This window comes from Mixophyes fleayi, chromosome 4, assembly GCF_038048845.1.
Source record: "Mixophyes fleayi isolate aMixFle1 chromosome 4, aMixFle1.hap1, whole genome shotgun sequence".
Classification (NCBI taxonomy): domain Eukaryota; kingdom Metazoa; phylum Chordata; class Amphibia; order Anura; family Limnodynastidae; genus Mixophyes; species Mixophyes fleayi.
The window spans coordinates 302,753,827-302,770,243 of NC_134405.1; the positions used below are offsets into that span (position 1 = coordinate 302,753,827).

Consider the following 16,417-nt stretch of genomic DNA (forward strand, 5'->3'; position numbering starts at 1 on the left):
TGCTTTAGTTAAGGTGATTGTTACTGATGGTAATGATAATGCTCCTATATTTACACAAGACATGTATAAAGTTACACTAAAAGAAAACATTCCAATTAACTCCACTATAATTATATTAAATGCAACAGACAAAGATGAAGGTGTAAATGCAGAGATCACATATTCCTTCAGCAAAACTTCAGGAGATCTTCATCATACAGGAATGTTTAGTATTCACCCTACAAATGGGGAAATTAAAACAAATAGACTTTTGGATTTTGAAATAACAAAGAATTATGAACTATCTGTCCAAGCTAAGGATGGAGGTGGCCGTGTTGCCCATTGTAAAGTATTGATAGAAGTGACAGATGAAAATGACAATGTTCCTGAGATATCTATCACGTCATTATCTAGTCCTATTCCTGAGGATTCTGCACCAGGTACAATGATAGCTCTGATTGAAGTTCATGATCAGGATTCTGGAGAAAATGGAGAAGTTGACTGTCAAATTATAGAAGAAATCCCATTTAATTTACTATCCTCTAACAGTTATTACAGAATTGTTACAACAAGCACTATGGACAGAGAGAAAGTATCTAGTTATATCATCACAATTTTAGCCACTGACAGAGGATCTCCCCCACTTTCCAGCAGAAGAACCATCAGACTGGAGATATCAGATGTTAATGACAATCCCCCAATATTTATGAAATCTACTTATGTTACTTATGTACCAGAGAACAATTTACCAGGAGGCTCAATATACAGTATACAAGCTTCAGATCCTGATACTGGAGACAATGCTAAAATTATTTATTCAATATTGAGCAGTAATAGAGAAGATCTCCCAGTGTCCTCTTATCTGTCCATCAATATAGAGACTGGAGTTCTCTATGCTCAGAGATCATTTGATTATGAGCAGCACAAGGAGTTTCTAATACAAGTAACTGCTAGAGACAATGGATCCCCATCTCTGAGCAGTAATGTTACATTAATTATCCGTATAGTGGATCAGAATGATAATGCTCCAAAAATCCTGTACCCATCACCAGAAAGTGGTGGACCGGCTGTGTTTGAGATGGTCCCTTTTGCCTCTGAACAAGGATCATTAATAACTAAGGTGGTTGCAGTGGACGCAGACTCTGGACATAATGCCTGGCTCTCTTATCACTTCATACATGTGTCAGAACCATCGCACTTTATCATTAGTCAGCACACGGGTGAAATCAGGACATCACGTGTCTTTCAAGAGAAAGATATATTGAAACATAAGGTTGTGGTGATGGTGAAGGACAATGGAGACCCCTCTCTCTCAGCTACAGTTACATTAGCACTTGTTATTGCTGATAATTTCCAACAAGTGGTTCCTAAACTCAGTAATCAACTCAAAGATGAAGAACAACAATCCAATTTAAAGTTGTACTTAGTGATCGCCCTAGCACTCATTTCCTTATTATTTATTGTAACAGTTATGTTGGTCATTATATCAAAATGCAAGGGTTCAAAACCCTCCCCAACCTTTGCATCTCTAAGTACAAATCTGTATCCTCCAGTTGACCCCAGGACATTCTCCATGTACAGTGATGGAACATTACCATTTCCCTACTCATACAATGTGTGTGTAGCTTTGGATTCCAGTGAAAGTGACTTTAGTTACATGAAACCAAATCAAAATGTCCCTGTGGATAATCTCATTGATGCTGATGATTCAGGACTTGGGAATGAAAGCATAAAGGAACCGTTTCCAATCAGTGATCAGGTGAGTTTTTGTAACATAGAGAATGTTATGTGGGGTTTTATATAAGATAGATATTGTAACTATTTGCATTATTATTTGATGTAAAAAATGTCTGAAATTTAATGAAATTTGTCTGTTAGTATCTGACTGATGTGAATTTTCACTAAATGCCAAAGGATCTGAATTGTTTGCTAAGATGACAATTACATAACTTGCTAGTTTATTGTATAATGTTTTATATCAATGGTGTTACTGTTCAGAACAAGTCTAAACATTAACTAAACATTTGAAATTATCTACAGTGTTTTTTTTATTTTTTTATTTATCAAGTTGTAGTAATTATTATTATTATTATTATTATTATTATTATTATTATAATAGTTTCATAGTTCTTATTAGCATATAGTCTAATAATAAATTAAAGCACATTCAAGACGTCCTCCTCCATTTCCACATTTCAGATATGGAACGTCTTGCGAGGCTGAACACTGTGCTACTGACAGCAAGTGATATCAGGGACTATGCAGCTATCATATTTAATCTAAATGAGGGAACCCCACCTAGTATATATGGATATGCACTAATTATGGAGCTGGCAACTTATAAGCTTAAGAACCACTTTAATACATTGACTGCTTTGGAAATTGATATGTCATCGTGAACCCTATTTGATAGAATGTCAGGCTCTGTAAAGTGTTTCTTGGTTCGCCCACATGTACCTTAGGAAGCTGCTTGCAAACTGCACAACTTAAACAAACATAAAAAGAAAATCATGCATTAATTAATGGTAATATAATTTCTAAATAGTGCCAATGCAGTCTACTGCTTTCAATAAAACAGGGTACTGATTCCTGCTTATATAGAAGGTATATAGAAAGTATATAGTAAAAGAAAAAACAAATGAAAGCGGTTAGCTACAAATATTTTTAAAGATTTATTTATATAAAAAAAAAAAAAAGTAGATACTTACTTTAAATCAATTAATACATATGCAACAATTATAAAATATCCATGAATTGATAAATGGAATAAATAAATAATCAATTTTGACAAACTAGTTATTCAGACAAATGTTTAGTAGGTGCACCAAAAAATAACTCCAGATAGATATTGTCTCAATGAATCCAAAGATTGAAATAAATGTACCTTTCCAGATTAGAAACAACCTGCTGTGAACAGCTCATGAGATCTTCATATGGCCACACCTCAGGGGCGGGCTGGACCGGGGGGCAGGGGGGCAGCGGGCACCCGGGCCACTCAGTCTAACGGCTGTACTTAATTGAACAAATAAATATTTACTTCTGTTTGTATTCTTCTATATTTTAAGTAGTACTCCTTGTGAGTATTTGCTTTCTGAAATATTTCATTTTATAAGAAACTTTAATGTATAGTGTTATATCTATACTAGTTATTTTACAATATGCATAGTTACATCTTCATTGCTGACTGATATTGCATGTAAGAGTCTTTACAAAGAGATTTTACTTCCGCTAAAGTGTGTTTGTTATATTTGTAAATATACATTGTTTTAGATTAGTAGCTGAATCAACCTTACTATCAATGCAGAGTTTACCTATTTTTTGTCAGACATATTCAATTTTTATGTTGAAAAAAAGATATTCTTTATAGTTTGGGATTCTTAATATCAATGAGAATTGGTGACCCATTAAAAATCAGTGGCCTTACAATACTGGTTCTGGTTGTCAGTGTCAGCCAGGGGCGGATTGGCCATAGACCTTACAGGGAAGTTTCCCGGTAGGCCGATGGCCTAACGAGGCCACCTGGAGGCCACCTCAGATTTTCCTGGGGGCGTTTGGATGCGGCGGGGGGAGGCACGTACAGGAAAGCAATCTAAAATATTGGTGTTCAGTGGGCAGCAACAGGCAGCCAATTGCTAGGCTCCCATGGTGCTGTTCGGTGACTTCACTTCCTGTCTGCCTGATGTGAGAAGAGACGCTGTTAAGAGCAACTGAAGGTAAGTGAGGGGGGCTTAGTATACTATACTAAGGGGGGGTACTATACTATACTAAGGGGGACTACCTATACTATGCTATACTAAGGGGGGCTGCCTATACTATACTAAGAGGTGGCTGCCTATACTATACTAAGGGGGCCTGCCTATACTATACTAAGGGGGGCTGCCTATACTATACTAAGGTGGGTTACCTATACTATGCTATACTAAGGGGGGCTGCCTATACTATACTAAGAGGTGGCTGCCTATACAATACTAAGGGGGGCTGCCTATACTATACTAAGGGGAGCTACCTATACTATACTAAGGGGGCCTGCCTATACTATACTAAGGGGGGCTGCCTATACTATACTAAGGGGGCCTGCCTATACTATACTAAGGGGGGCTGCCTATACTATACTAAGGTGGGTTACCTATACTATGCTATACTAAGGGGGGCTGCCTATACTATACTAAGAGGTGGCTGCCTATACAATACTAAGGGGGGCTGCCTATACTATACTAAGAGGTGGCTGCCTATACTATACTAAGGGGGGCTGCCTATACTATACTAAGGTGGGTTACCTATACTATACTATACTAAGGGGGGCTACCTATACTATACTATACTATACTATACTATACTAAGGGGGGCAATCTATACTATACAATACTAAGGGGGGCTACCTATACTATACTATTGGGGGGCTACCTATACTATACTAAGAGGGGGCTGCCTATAGTATACTATACATTTGCCCTGCATGGCTTTAGAGATGACTCACTGTGTGTAAAGTCATCACATCTAGGTTTTCCTAAATGTTACTACAACCAAATTCCTGTAGTTCTAAATCCTGCCTACTTTTGTGTTGGCCCCACCTACAGTTATTTTGGTCCCGCCGACATGAGGCCACTTCAATAATTTTTCCCAGGGCCACTTTAAGTTCCCAATCCGCCCCTGGTGTCAGCCCTCTTTTATGCTTATAGCTTACTGAAACTTGTCTAATCCTAGGGCCTGATTCATTAAGGATCTTAAACTAAGAAGTTTCTTATTTAAGTCTCCTGGAAAAAAACATGTTACAATGCAAGGGGTGCAAATTTGTTTTCTGTTTTCCACATAAGTTAAATACTGACTGTTTTTTCATGTAGCACACAAATATCAACTTTAAATTTCAGTGTACAATTCAGCTATCAAGTATTTATGTGCTACATGAAAAAACAGTCAGTATTTAACTTATGTGCAAAACAGAAAACTAATTTTCACCCCTTGCATTGTAACATGGTTTTGTCCAGGAGACTTAAATAAGAAACTTCTTAATTTAAGAACCTTAATGAATCAGGCCCCTAATTACACATTGGAGAACAATTATATACATTTAATTACGGAATTTAGCTTTCTATTTCAATTATTTTTATTTTATAATTCTAATTATTTTAATGCATTTTGACAACAATGACCCTTTAAATAATTATTTGTGCAATTGTATTAATTGTAAAAATTAATGGAAGAGAAATCAGCAGCTGGAGCTTTTATATAAATTCCTCTAATCCAATGAAGAATAAACCTAAATTATAAGTTAACCGAATATGATGAACTTCTTGTATCATTCATAAAGAGCATCATAATATAAATACTTTTAGTGTTTTTACTTTTTTATTTTCTATTGTTTTCTGTAGCTGTGTTTAGAAGATGTTGTATGTTGAATCTAGCACACCCTGTCTTGTGATTGGCTGGTTCTCCTGCTCAGTTGGGCTCCAAACTCCACTCATCTCATCTCTGAGATCAGAATGGTTCTGATAATAGTGGCCATCTGCAATGGTTCCATGATACAGCTGCCAGGCAAATGATGATTATCATAAAGATGGAACTGGGTATTTCACATTTTAATGTTAAACATGATGACCACTTTTACATAAATCTATCTAATCAAGAGTACAGTAAACTTGAACTATTAGTTGACCCAATATGAAAAAGGAGCCTCATTATATAGTATTTCAAAGTTTAACTTTTTTATTTTTTATTGTTTTCTGTATATCTGTTTTGAAGGTATAATGCTTATAAACTTGCTTGTCCTGCATTGTAAGTCACATCCAGGAGGTCTCCAAACTGCATTCAGCTGTCAGATTCCTCATTGTGAGAACAGAATGGTGAGACATACTGATCAGCAGCTTGATGACACAACTACCAACCATATGACTATTACCAATACAGCACTGTATATGGGCAAATGCAACCCGTCAGACAATAGATAGTAGTTAAATCAGGGATTTTTTTAATAAACAACATATTGATTGTATCGTTATATAAGGATTATAGTACATGAGAATTTATCTTCAGATTATCTCTGTTCTTTTTCTTTATTTTTTATACTTTATGTGATTAGGAAACTAGGGTTCCTCCATGCGTCCATTCACCTGGTAGACCACATAACTCTCTATGCTGATAGTCATACTCAGTCTATGTTCTCTCCTGCGCTGGCCTCCTTCACAGCTCACAGTTCCCCAGCTGTATCACATGGGGGGTGCAAGTTTGTGACACAGCTGCAACTAGTTCATACTTTGGACACCTAGGGGTAAATGTATGAATCTCCGGATTCTTCAACTCCGGCGAGTTCAGCGTCTTCAGCGCTTAAATTTAAAGCGGCGCTGCCTTGTAGTTGAAGATTTCGGAGGTTCATACATTTACCCCCTAGGGTCAAAAAAAACTTTTTTTTCAATCTTTATACATAGTGCGAATATAATTAAAAAAGTAATAAAAAGTTTAAAGAATATTGGGCCTATATCTCTTTAAACTTGTTATTTATTAATTTATAGGCTATGTTTGATACTTACTATATACTTAATACATTCTCATTAATCAGACATTTCCCCAGCTGTATCACATGGAGGACACAAGCTTTATGAGAGAGCTATGCCTCTATAGAGTTTATTATATTACATGGCATACTTCGGACAAATGGTCTCAAAACTAAATTTCTTTTATCTATATACAGAGTGCATATGCCAATAATAAAGTACTGAAGTAATCAAAATCTATATAGAACCTGGTGGCTGTTTTTCTTTAAGTGTATTGTTCTTACAGCTTCTCTTTGATACTTACTATATACTTGATACATACTGAAATTCTCATTAACCAGACATCATATCCCTCTATTGATAGACACTGTGTCTCACATACTGATGTATTCTGAGTTATGCTAACATGCAGCATTAGCAACAAAGTGAACTATAGCATCAACTAATATTGTTGTCCGCTTTCAGTGCACTTTACCTTAGATTTAGAAATCATCTGAACTTGCCACCATTCCAGGGCCTATATTGCTATCTTCATATAGCCGCTAAGTTACCTCTGCTTGATAATAGACACTTGGGAAAGATATTATATATTTTAATGCTGCTTATGATGAGAGGGTCACAGCCATAAAATCAGATACTGAAATATACCTCCAACGCCTCCCTCTATAGCAGCGTTTAGGTTTTATTTACCAATTTTAACCCTGCAGCTCTCTGAAAGTAACAGGAGGGGTAACAGGTAACAGGAGGGAGGGGCTCTTAAGAAGCACTATCTGAATGATGCCTAAACTCAGGGTAAGGGCTACTGAAAGTGACCTCCCCCTTTAGTATTCTATATACTGTACAGACCTGCTTCATATGAGCAACCACAGCCACAAATAATTAGGACAAGCCATGCACTACTTGAATCAGGGCCGCCATGAGGGCAGTACAGGGAGTACAGCAGAGTGGGGCCCCACCAGCCCTGGGCAAAATAAATGTATTAGGGGCGGGGGGTCTCCACAGTGATTTAAGTGAGCTAGCGGGCACCATTTCTAGGCAGCAGCTGCGCCTGAGATATGAGAGGTGGTGGGGGAAGAGACCTTTGCATGTAAATAAGGATGCGGCAGTAGGCCCCTTTGTAGGGAGCATGCTCCCATGATGTCGGGGCCCCACAGATGACGCTATTTGCTCCAGTCCCAGCCACCCAGGTGCCTGGCTCCTGGGCAGAGACTAATTAATAATGTCACAGCACAGTTAATAGAGAGGAGCAGAAAAGAGACAGCAAGACACAGAGAGGTAAGTAAACTACTGCAGGGCTTAGATGGCACCGGAATGGGAGGGTGACTGTAGAGAATATTGGGTAGGAAAATATTGGGTAGAAAATAATTTAAAAATGAAGGTGGGGTGAGAGAAGGAAGAAGGGGGCCCTTCTGTTACATTTGAACTGGACCCCGCAATTTCTGGTGGCAGCCCTGACTTGAATAATAGACTTGTAGAAAGGATATGAAAGGTGAAAGCTTTGTTGTGTTACACTCCTACTTTTGGACTGTACATCCAACAAAAACTATTTGTTGCAATTAGAATCGTGCTACGCATTTTATTCAGTTTATTATGTAGTTTTGATAAACAATTCTCTTTTATTTTGTTTTCTTATGAATGTTATGTAAACACAATTATTAGAAATTCTGCAATCTATAATGCTGAGTTCACTGATAGTTGCTAAGTATTGAAAAATATAAAACCCAGTTAAATATGCTTATATAAACAAATTGAGAAGAAAATGTTTAAATATTTTAATAATTCTCATACGTAGAAAATAATTCCACAGTATTGCAGTTCCACATTTTCACCTCAGAGCGCCGCTGTTTAACCAATAAGGAGAAGAATACAGAACTGGAGATCCACTGGTATTTTCATCACTCACACACACTGCAGATCTGCAGGAAGACACACAGCCATTTTCTGGATTCTCTTTACACAGATGAAAGGATATTTTAACATATTCTCCTGAACAAGTGGATTAGGAAAAACAAGCAAACCTTTTCTATATGTCCTATCCAGTGGATTACAAATATTAATCTTGAAAAAGAATATTTTGTTGAAGATTTCAGAAGCATAAGATGAAACCTCATACACAGACATACAAAGGAATCAGATGGCAAGTAATATTTTCCTTCTTATTTTCTTGGCTGTGTCATTCAGTCTCTGGTCAGATTCATTATTCCATTGTAGAAGAAATGAGAAAAGACTCTGTTATAGCAGATATTGCAAAAGACATTGGATTAGATATTAAACAGCTCTCATCTAGAAAACTGAGAATTGTATCACGTGTATCAGAGAAATATTTCTATGTAAATCTAGATAATGGAAATCTATATGTTAAGGACAGGATAGACAGAGAGACACTGTGTGGGACAGCAGCTACCTGCTTCCTAACCTTTGATGCTGTGGTTGAAAATCCCTTTAATATGTTTAGTGTCACAGTTGAAATTCAGGATATAAATGATAATTATCCACATTTTGTTCATAACAAAATTACTGTGGAAGTTATTGAATTTACATCACCAGGCACAAGATTTGTTTTGGAAACTGCAGAAGATCCAGATATTGGTATTAATTCAGTGCAGACATACAGGCTCAGTGACAATCAGTACTTTACACTTAATGAAAAGACCAGAGCAGATGGGAGTATATTTCCTGAACTTGTATTAGAGAAACCTTTAGATCGAGAGACACAAAATATTCATGAATTAATTTTAACAGCATTAGATGGAGGAAACCCAGTGAAATCTGGAACTGCTTTAGCTAAGGTGATTGTTACAGATGCTAATGATAATCCTCCTATATTTACACAAGACATGTATAAAGTTACACTAAAAGAAAATATTCCAGTTAACTCCACTGTAATTGTATTAAATGCAACTGACAAAGATGAAGGTATAAATGCAGAGATCACATATTCTATCAGCAAAATTTCAGGAGACCTTCATCATACAGGGATGTTTAGTATTCACCCTATAAATGGTGAAATTAAAACAAATAGATATTTGGATTTTGAAATGACAAAAAGTTATGAACTATCTGTCCAAGCTAAGGATGGAGGTGGCCAAGTTGCTCATTGTAAAGTATTGATAGAAGTGATAGATGACAATGACAATGTTCCTGAGATATCTATCACATCATTATCTAGTCCTATTCCTGAGGATTCTGCACCAGGTACAATGATAGCTCTGATTGAAGTTCATGATCGGGATTCAGGAGAAAATAGAGAAGTTGACTGTCAAATTATAGAAGAAATCCCTTTTAATTTACTATCATCTAACAGTTATTACAGAATTGTTACAACAAGTGTTATGGACAGAGAGAAAGTATCTGATTATAACATCACAATTTTAGCTACTGACAGAGGATCTTCCCCACTTTCCAGCAGTAGAACCATCAGACTGGAGATATCAGATGTTAATGACAATCCCCCAATATTTATGAAATCTACTTATGTTGCTTATGTACCAGAGAACAACTTACCAGGAGCCTCAATATACAGTATACAAGCATCAGATCCTGATATTGGAGACAATGCTAAAATTATTTATTCAATATTCAGCAGTAATACAGAAGATCTCCCAGTGTCCTCTTATCTGTCCATCAATATAGAGACTGGAGTTCTCTATGCTCAGAGATCATTTGATTATGAGCAGCACAAGGAGTTTCTAATACAAGTAACTGCTAGAGACAATGGATCCCCATCTCTGAGCAGTAATGTTACATTAATTATCCGTATAGTGGATCAGAATGATAATTCTCCCAAAATCCTGTACCCATCACCAGAAAGTGGTGGACCAGCTGTATTTGAGATGGTTCCTTTTGCCTCTGAACAAGGATCATTAATAACTAAGGTGGTTGCAGTGGACGCAGACTCTGGACATAATGCCTGGCTCTCTTATCACTTCATACATGTGTCAGAACCATCTCACTTTATCATTAGTCAGCACACGGGTGAAATCAGGACATCACGTGTCTTTCAAGAGAAGGATATATTGAAGCACAAGGTTGTGGTGATGGTGAAGGACAATGGAGACCCCTCTCTCTCAGCTACAGTCACCTTAAGTCTCGTTGTTTCAGATAATTTCCAACAAGTGGTTCCTAAACTCAGTAATCAACTCAAAGATGAAGATCCTCAATACAATTTACAGTTGTACTTAGTGATCGCACTTGTGCTTATATCCTTTTTATTTATTGTAACTGTTATGTTGGTCATTATATCAAAATGCAAGGGTTCAAAACCCTCACCAACCTTTGCATCTTTAAGTACAAATCTGTATCCTCCAGTTGACCCCAGGACATTCTCCATGTACAGTGATGGAACGTTACCATTTCCCTACTCGTACAATGTGTGTGTAGCTTTGGATTCCAGCGAAAGTGACTTCAGTTACATGAAACCAAATCAAAATGTCCCTGTGGATAATCTCATTGATGCTGATGATTCAGGACTTGGGAATGAAAGTTTAAAAGAAACATTTCCAATCAGTGATCAGGTGAGTTTTTGTAACCTAGAGAATGTTATGTGAGATTCATATAAGATAGATATTGTAACTATTTGCATTTTTATGTGATGTCAGAATTCTTGACATTTAATGAAATGTGTCTATTAGTATCTGACTGATGTGAATTTTCCCTAAATGCCAAATGATCTGAATTGTATGATAAGTTGACAGTTATATCACTTGGTAGTGTATTGTATAATGTTTTATATCAATGGTTTTACTGTTCAGAAGAAGGCTAAACATTAGCTAAACATCTGAAATAATCTACAGTGGTTTTTTTTGTTATTTATCAAGTTGTAGTATTTATTATTATTATTATTATTATTATTATTATTATTATTATTGCTATTATTATTCATTATCATAATAGTTTTATAGTTCTTATTAGCATATATTTTAATAATAAATTAAAGCACATTAAAGAGGTCCTCCTTCATTTCCGCCTTCCAGGTATGGAATGTCTTGCGAGACTGAACACTTAGTACAATATATAAGTGCACTCTCCACATGGCAGGTCTACATGCTTCTTGGCACAAAAGCAACCCCCTAATGGTTCTCTTCTAAGGCACAATGGCTGTTTTCATATACTCAGCGCCCAGCACCCCTATAACTGTAATAATGTTTATGGTTATTTTTCACAATGAGGATATTAAAATATACCTGTTTTAATGAGGAGTTAGAAGTACAATAGTATCATTCCATGAAATAAGGAGTATATTATCTACCAAATACAACAGTGCTTCTCTGAACATGCCCAGCTCCTGCCTTCTCCAGATGATCAATCTAGAGTGAGGAGAAGGATATGTTATAACCGGACTGACTGATCATCATCATCATCATCATCAACATTTATTTATATAGCGTCAGCAAATTCCGTAATGGTTTACAATTGGGAACAAACAGTAATAAAACAATACTGGGTAATACACACATAAGTAGAGGTAAGAAGGTCCTGCTCGCAAGCTCACAATCTATGTGACAATGGTTTGATACACAAGGGTAAGTGCTACATCATATTGCATAATGACTCTATAACATGAGTGTCCATAATAGCCCCAACACCTGTATGATTCTTTGTAAGCTCCTTGCTCTTCAGATTTGTATATATGTTGCTACCATTCACCTTCTTATCCAAGCTCTGCAGTGATAACTCAGTACACTCTATCACATCATGTTAGCATCTGTTTATGGGGTGGTGAAATTACCTCAAGATGTCTATGTTAATGGTAGGATTGACGCTGTGCAGCTGAATGGATGGGACCCCGTTCTCTAGCTGTCCCTGCTGATAGGGTGGATGAAGCTGTTCTGTACAGCCAGTCATCTTATGAGTTCCGTCGGGCTCCCTGAGTGATTGCAGCCTTGTTCTCACTCCCACATACCCGGGAATGTCAGGTGCCCACTAGATGATTTTAACCCGTATGGTATATTTATTTAATTTGAAAATGATATTTAAGTCCTGCTGTGGCCACAGAACATATCTAAGTACCAATTGCAATGCTGATCGTTAACCCTTATAGGGAATAGTGAATTATATCCACCAACGTGTTTCATCCTATTAACAGGACTTTCTCAAGGAGATGTATTGCAGTCTGTGCATGTAACATGTATACTCTCCATAACTGTGTATTCAACTGCAGGACAACACCCACATTAATTAACTCTTATCTGTCTCAGCTGTGCATGGGTCGCCTCATGTTTAACTCATAGTCAGCTCATATACCTAATTGGAATGTAAGTTTGTATAATGACTATACTAGGCACATTTAATAAACTAAGTCTACTCTCTCCATTCTTAGTCGTCGGTTCCATATAAAGTATATTGCTGCTTTCTGACGAAAAATGTGGGTGATCTGACATAATAGCATGTATACGTCTGCAGATGAATACTGTTCTGAGCAGAAGGGTTTCCTATATTGCAACTAGTTCTATTCTGTACCTACCCTAACACAGGTAGGGCTTCTGTATGTATGGTAAACTCTTAACCAGACCCCTGTGTATGGATTAGACGACTGTATATGATAATCAAAGGTACAAACTCAGATTTATCAGCATAATGTGTTATAAACTGTAGTCCCATAGATAGATACTACCCCTTCCTCGATTACAATGTCAAAGGTTGCTACTTGTTTAGCACTCTGCTGATGTTGCATGTTACTTTTTTCCTAATGACTGCTTCACATCGAAATCTATATTAAGCCCTATAGGGTGTAGTGTTTTCATGTTAAATATCTATGCTATCTCTTCCTTATTTATTTTCTTCAAAAACTCCCCCCTCTCCAATTCTTCTTCACTGTCCTGATGTCTACAAACTTCAATCACTTTGGGTAACAGTCCTGTTCCTCTGCAAAATGCTTAGATAGCTATATAAGGCGAATCCATTTCTTATATTTTTAATGTGTTCCCCAATTCACATCTTGAGTTTCCTTATTGTTCGTCTGATGTATTGTAACTTACAAGGACATTCAAGTAAGTAAATGATGTCCTGACTGTCGCATGTCAATAGTGTTTTGATGGAATGCTGTTCACCCGATTGATGAGACTTAAAGTTATCAATGGATTTAGTAGATTTGTACCCTAACATTGTACAATTAGTAGATTTAGGGGTAAATGTATCAAGCAGAGAGTTTCCCGGTGGGTTTGAAAAACCAATCAGATTCTAGCTATCATTTATTTAGTACATTCTACAAAATGACAGCAAGAATCTGATTGGTTGCTATAGTCAACATCTCCACTTTTCAAACCCACCGGAAAACTCTCAGCTTGATACATTTACCCCTTGGTGTAGTGATAGAAACCCTTTTTCATGTTAATTTCTAGCCCTGTTCTCCCGTCATTATATATGGGTATGTGATTCCTAGTCAGATGGATCTGATACCTCTTCCCTATCTCTCTTACTCACCTAAAAACTGTCAAGAGACTTAAACAGCCTGAATATCCTATTTCATTTAATTATTCTCATCAGCAGGAAGAATTAATAAAATTGTTAATAAGCATTGGCATGTATTAATGAAGGACAACATATTGATAGACATATAACGATCTAAACCAAAATTAGTATATAGGAAAGATCCAAATCTACAATCTGATTATGAATCACATACCCATATATATGATGCACTACAGGCAACCTGAATGGATGCCTAACTTCAGGGTAAAGACTACTGAAAGTGACCCACCCCTTTAATATTCCATAGACTGTATGGAACTGCTTAAAATGAACAACCACAGCCACACAAAAAATAGGACAAGCCATGTACTATTTGAATAATAGACTTTTAGAAAGAATATGAAAGGTGAGAGCTTTGTTGTGTTACACTCCTACTTTTGGACTGTAAATCCAACAAAAACTACTTGTTGCAATTAGAATCTTGCTTTGCATTTTATTCAGTTTATTATGTAGTTTTGATAAACAACAGTTTTCTTTTACGTTTTTCCTTATGAATATTATGTAAACACAATTATTTGAAATTCTGTAATCTATAATGCTGAGTTCACTGATATTTGCTTACTATTGAATAACATAAAACTCAGTAAAAATATGCTTATAAAAACAGAGAAGAAATTCACTAAATATTTCAATAATTCTAATACGTAGAAAAAAAATTCATAGCATTGCAGTTCCACATTTTCACCTCAGAGCGCCGCTGTTTGACCAATAAGGAGAAGAATACAAAACTGGAGATCCACTGGTATTTTCATTACTCACACACACTGCAGATCTGCAGGAAGACACACAGCCATTTTCTGGATTCTCTTTTCACAGATGAAAGAATATTTTAACAGATTCTCCTTAACAAGTGGATAAGGAAAAGCAAGCAAACCTTTTCTATATGTCCTATCCACTGGATTACAAATATTATTCTTGAAAAAGGATATTTTGTGGAAGATTTCAGAAGCATAAGATGGAACCTCATACACAGACATACAAAGGAATCAGATGGCAAGTAATATTTTCCTTCTTATTTTCTTGGCTGTGTCATTCAGTCTCTGGTCAGATTCATTATTCCATTGTAGAAGAAATGAGAAAAGACTCTGTTATAGCAAATATTGCAAAAGACATTGGATTAGATATTAAACAGCTGTCATCTAGAAAACTGAGAATTGTATCTCGTGTATCAGAGAAATATTTTTATGTAAATTTAGATAATGGAAATCTATATGTTAAGGACAGGATAGATAGAGAGACACTGTGTGGGACAGCAGCTACCTGCTTCCTAACCTTTGATGCAGTGGTTGAAAATCCATTTAATATGTTTAATGTCAAAGTTGAAATTCAGGATATAAATGATAATTATCCACATTTTTTTCATAACAAAATAACATTGGAAGTTATTGAATTTACATCACCAGGAGCAAGATTTGTTTTACAAAATGCAGAAGATTCAGATATTGGTATTAATTCAGTGCAGACATACAGGCTCAGTGACAATCAGTACTTTACACTTATTGTGGAGACCAGAGCAGATGGGAGTATATTTCCAGAACTTGTATTAGAGAAACCTTTAGATCGAGAGACACAAAATATTCATGAATTAATTTTAACAGCATTGGATGGAGGAAACCCAGAGAAATCTGGAACTGCTTTAGTTAAGGTGATTGTTATTGATGCTAATGACAATGCTCCTATATTTACACAAGACATGTATAAAGTCATCTTAAAAGAAAATATTCAAATTAACTCCACTGTAATTGTGTTAAATGCAACTGATAAAGATGAAGGTGTAAATGCAGAGATCACATATTCCTTCAGTAGAACATCAGGGGATATTCATCATACAGGGATGTTTAGTATTCACCCTACTAATGGGGAAATTAAAACAAATAGATATTTGGATTTTGAAATAACAAAGAATTATGAACTATCTGTCCAAGCAAAGGATGGAGGTGGCCATGTTGCTCATTGTAAAGTATTAATAGAAGTAATAGATCAAAATGACAATGTTCCTGAGATATCTATCACATCATTATCTAGTCCTATTCCTGAGGATTCTGCACCAGGTACAATGATAGCTCTGGTTGAAGTTCATGATCAGGATTCAGGAGAAAATGGAGAAGTTGACTGTCAAATAATAGAAAAAATCCCATTTAATTTATTATCCTCTAACAGTTACTACAGAATTGTTACAACAAGCGATATGGACAGAGAGAAAATATCTAGTTATAACATCACAATATTATCTACTGACAGAGGATCTCCCCCACTTTCCAGCCGAAGAACCATCAGACTGGAGATATCAGATGTCAATGACAATCCACCAATATTTATGAAATCTACTTATGTTGCTTATGTACCAGAGAACAACTTACCAGGAGCCTCAATATACAGTATACAAGCTTCAGATCCTGATACTGGACACAATGCTAAAATTATTTATTCAATATTCAGCAGTAATACAAAAGATCTCCCAGTGTCCTCTTATCTGTCCA

The 16,417-nt window shown here is 36.2% G+C and overlaps 2 protein-coding genes across 6 annotated transcripts in view; both read left to right on the plus strand.

Annotated features, from left to right (window-relative positions):
* LOC142152875 (protocadherin gamma-B7-like) overlaps positions 1–16,417 on the plus strand; it is a 420,392-nt gene that overhangs the window by 173,789 nt on the left and 230,186 nt on the right. The window lies entirely within an intron of this gene.
* On the plus strand, positions 8,567–11,014 carry LOC142149586 (protocadherin gamma-B2-like). Its single transcript, XM_075204911.1, has one exon. The coding sequence runs from the start codon at positions 8,567–8,569 to the stop codon at positions 11,012–11,014; it is 2,448 nt and encodes an 815-aa protein (XP_075061012.1).

Bases quoted from the DNA above. Each gene is read 5' to 3' on its own strand.
- LOC142149586 (XM_075204911.1), top strand. From the start codon at position 8,567: ATGAAACCTCATACACAGACATACAAAGGAATCAGATGGCAAGTAATA.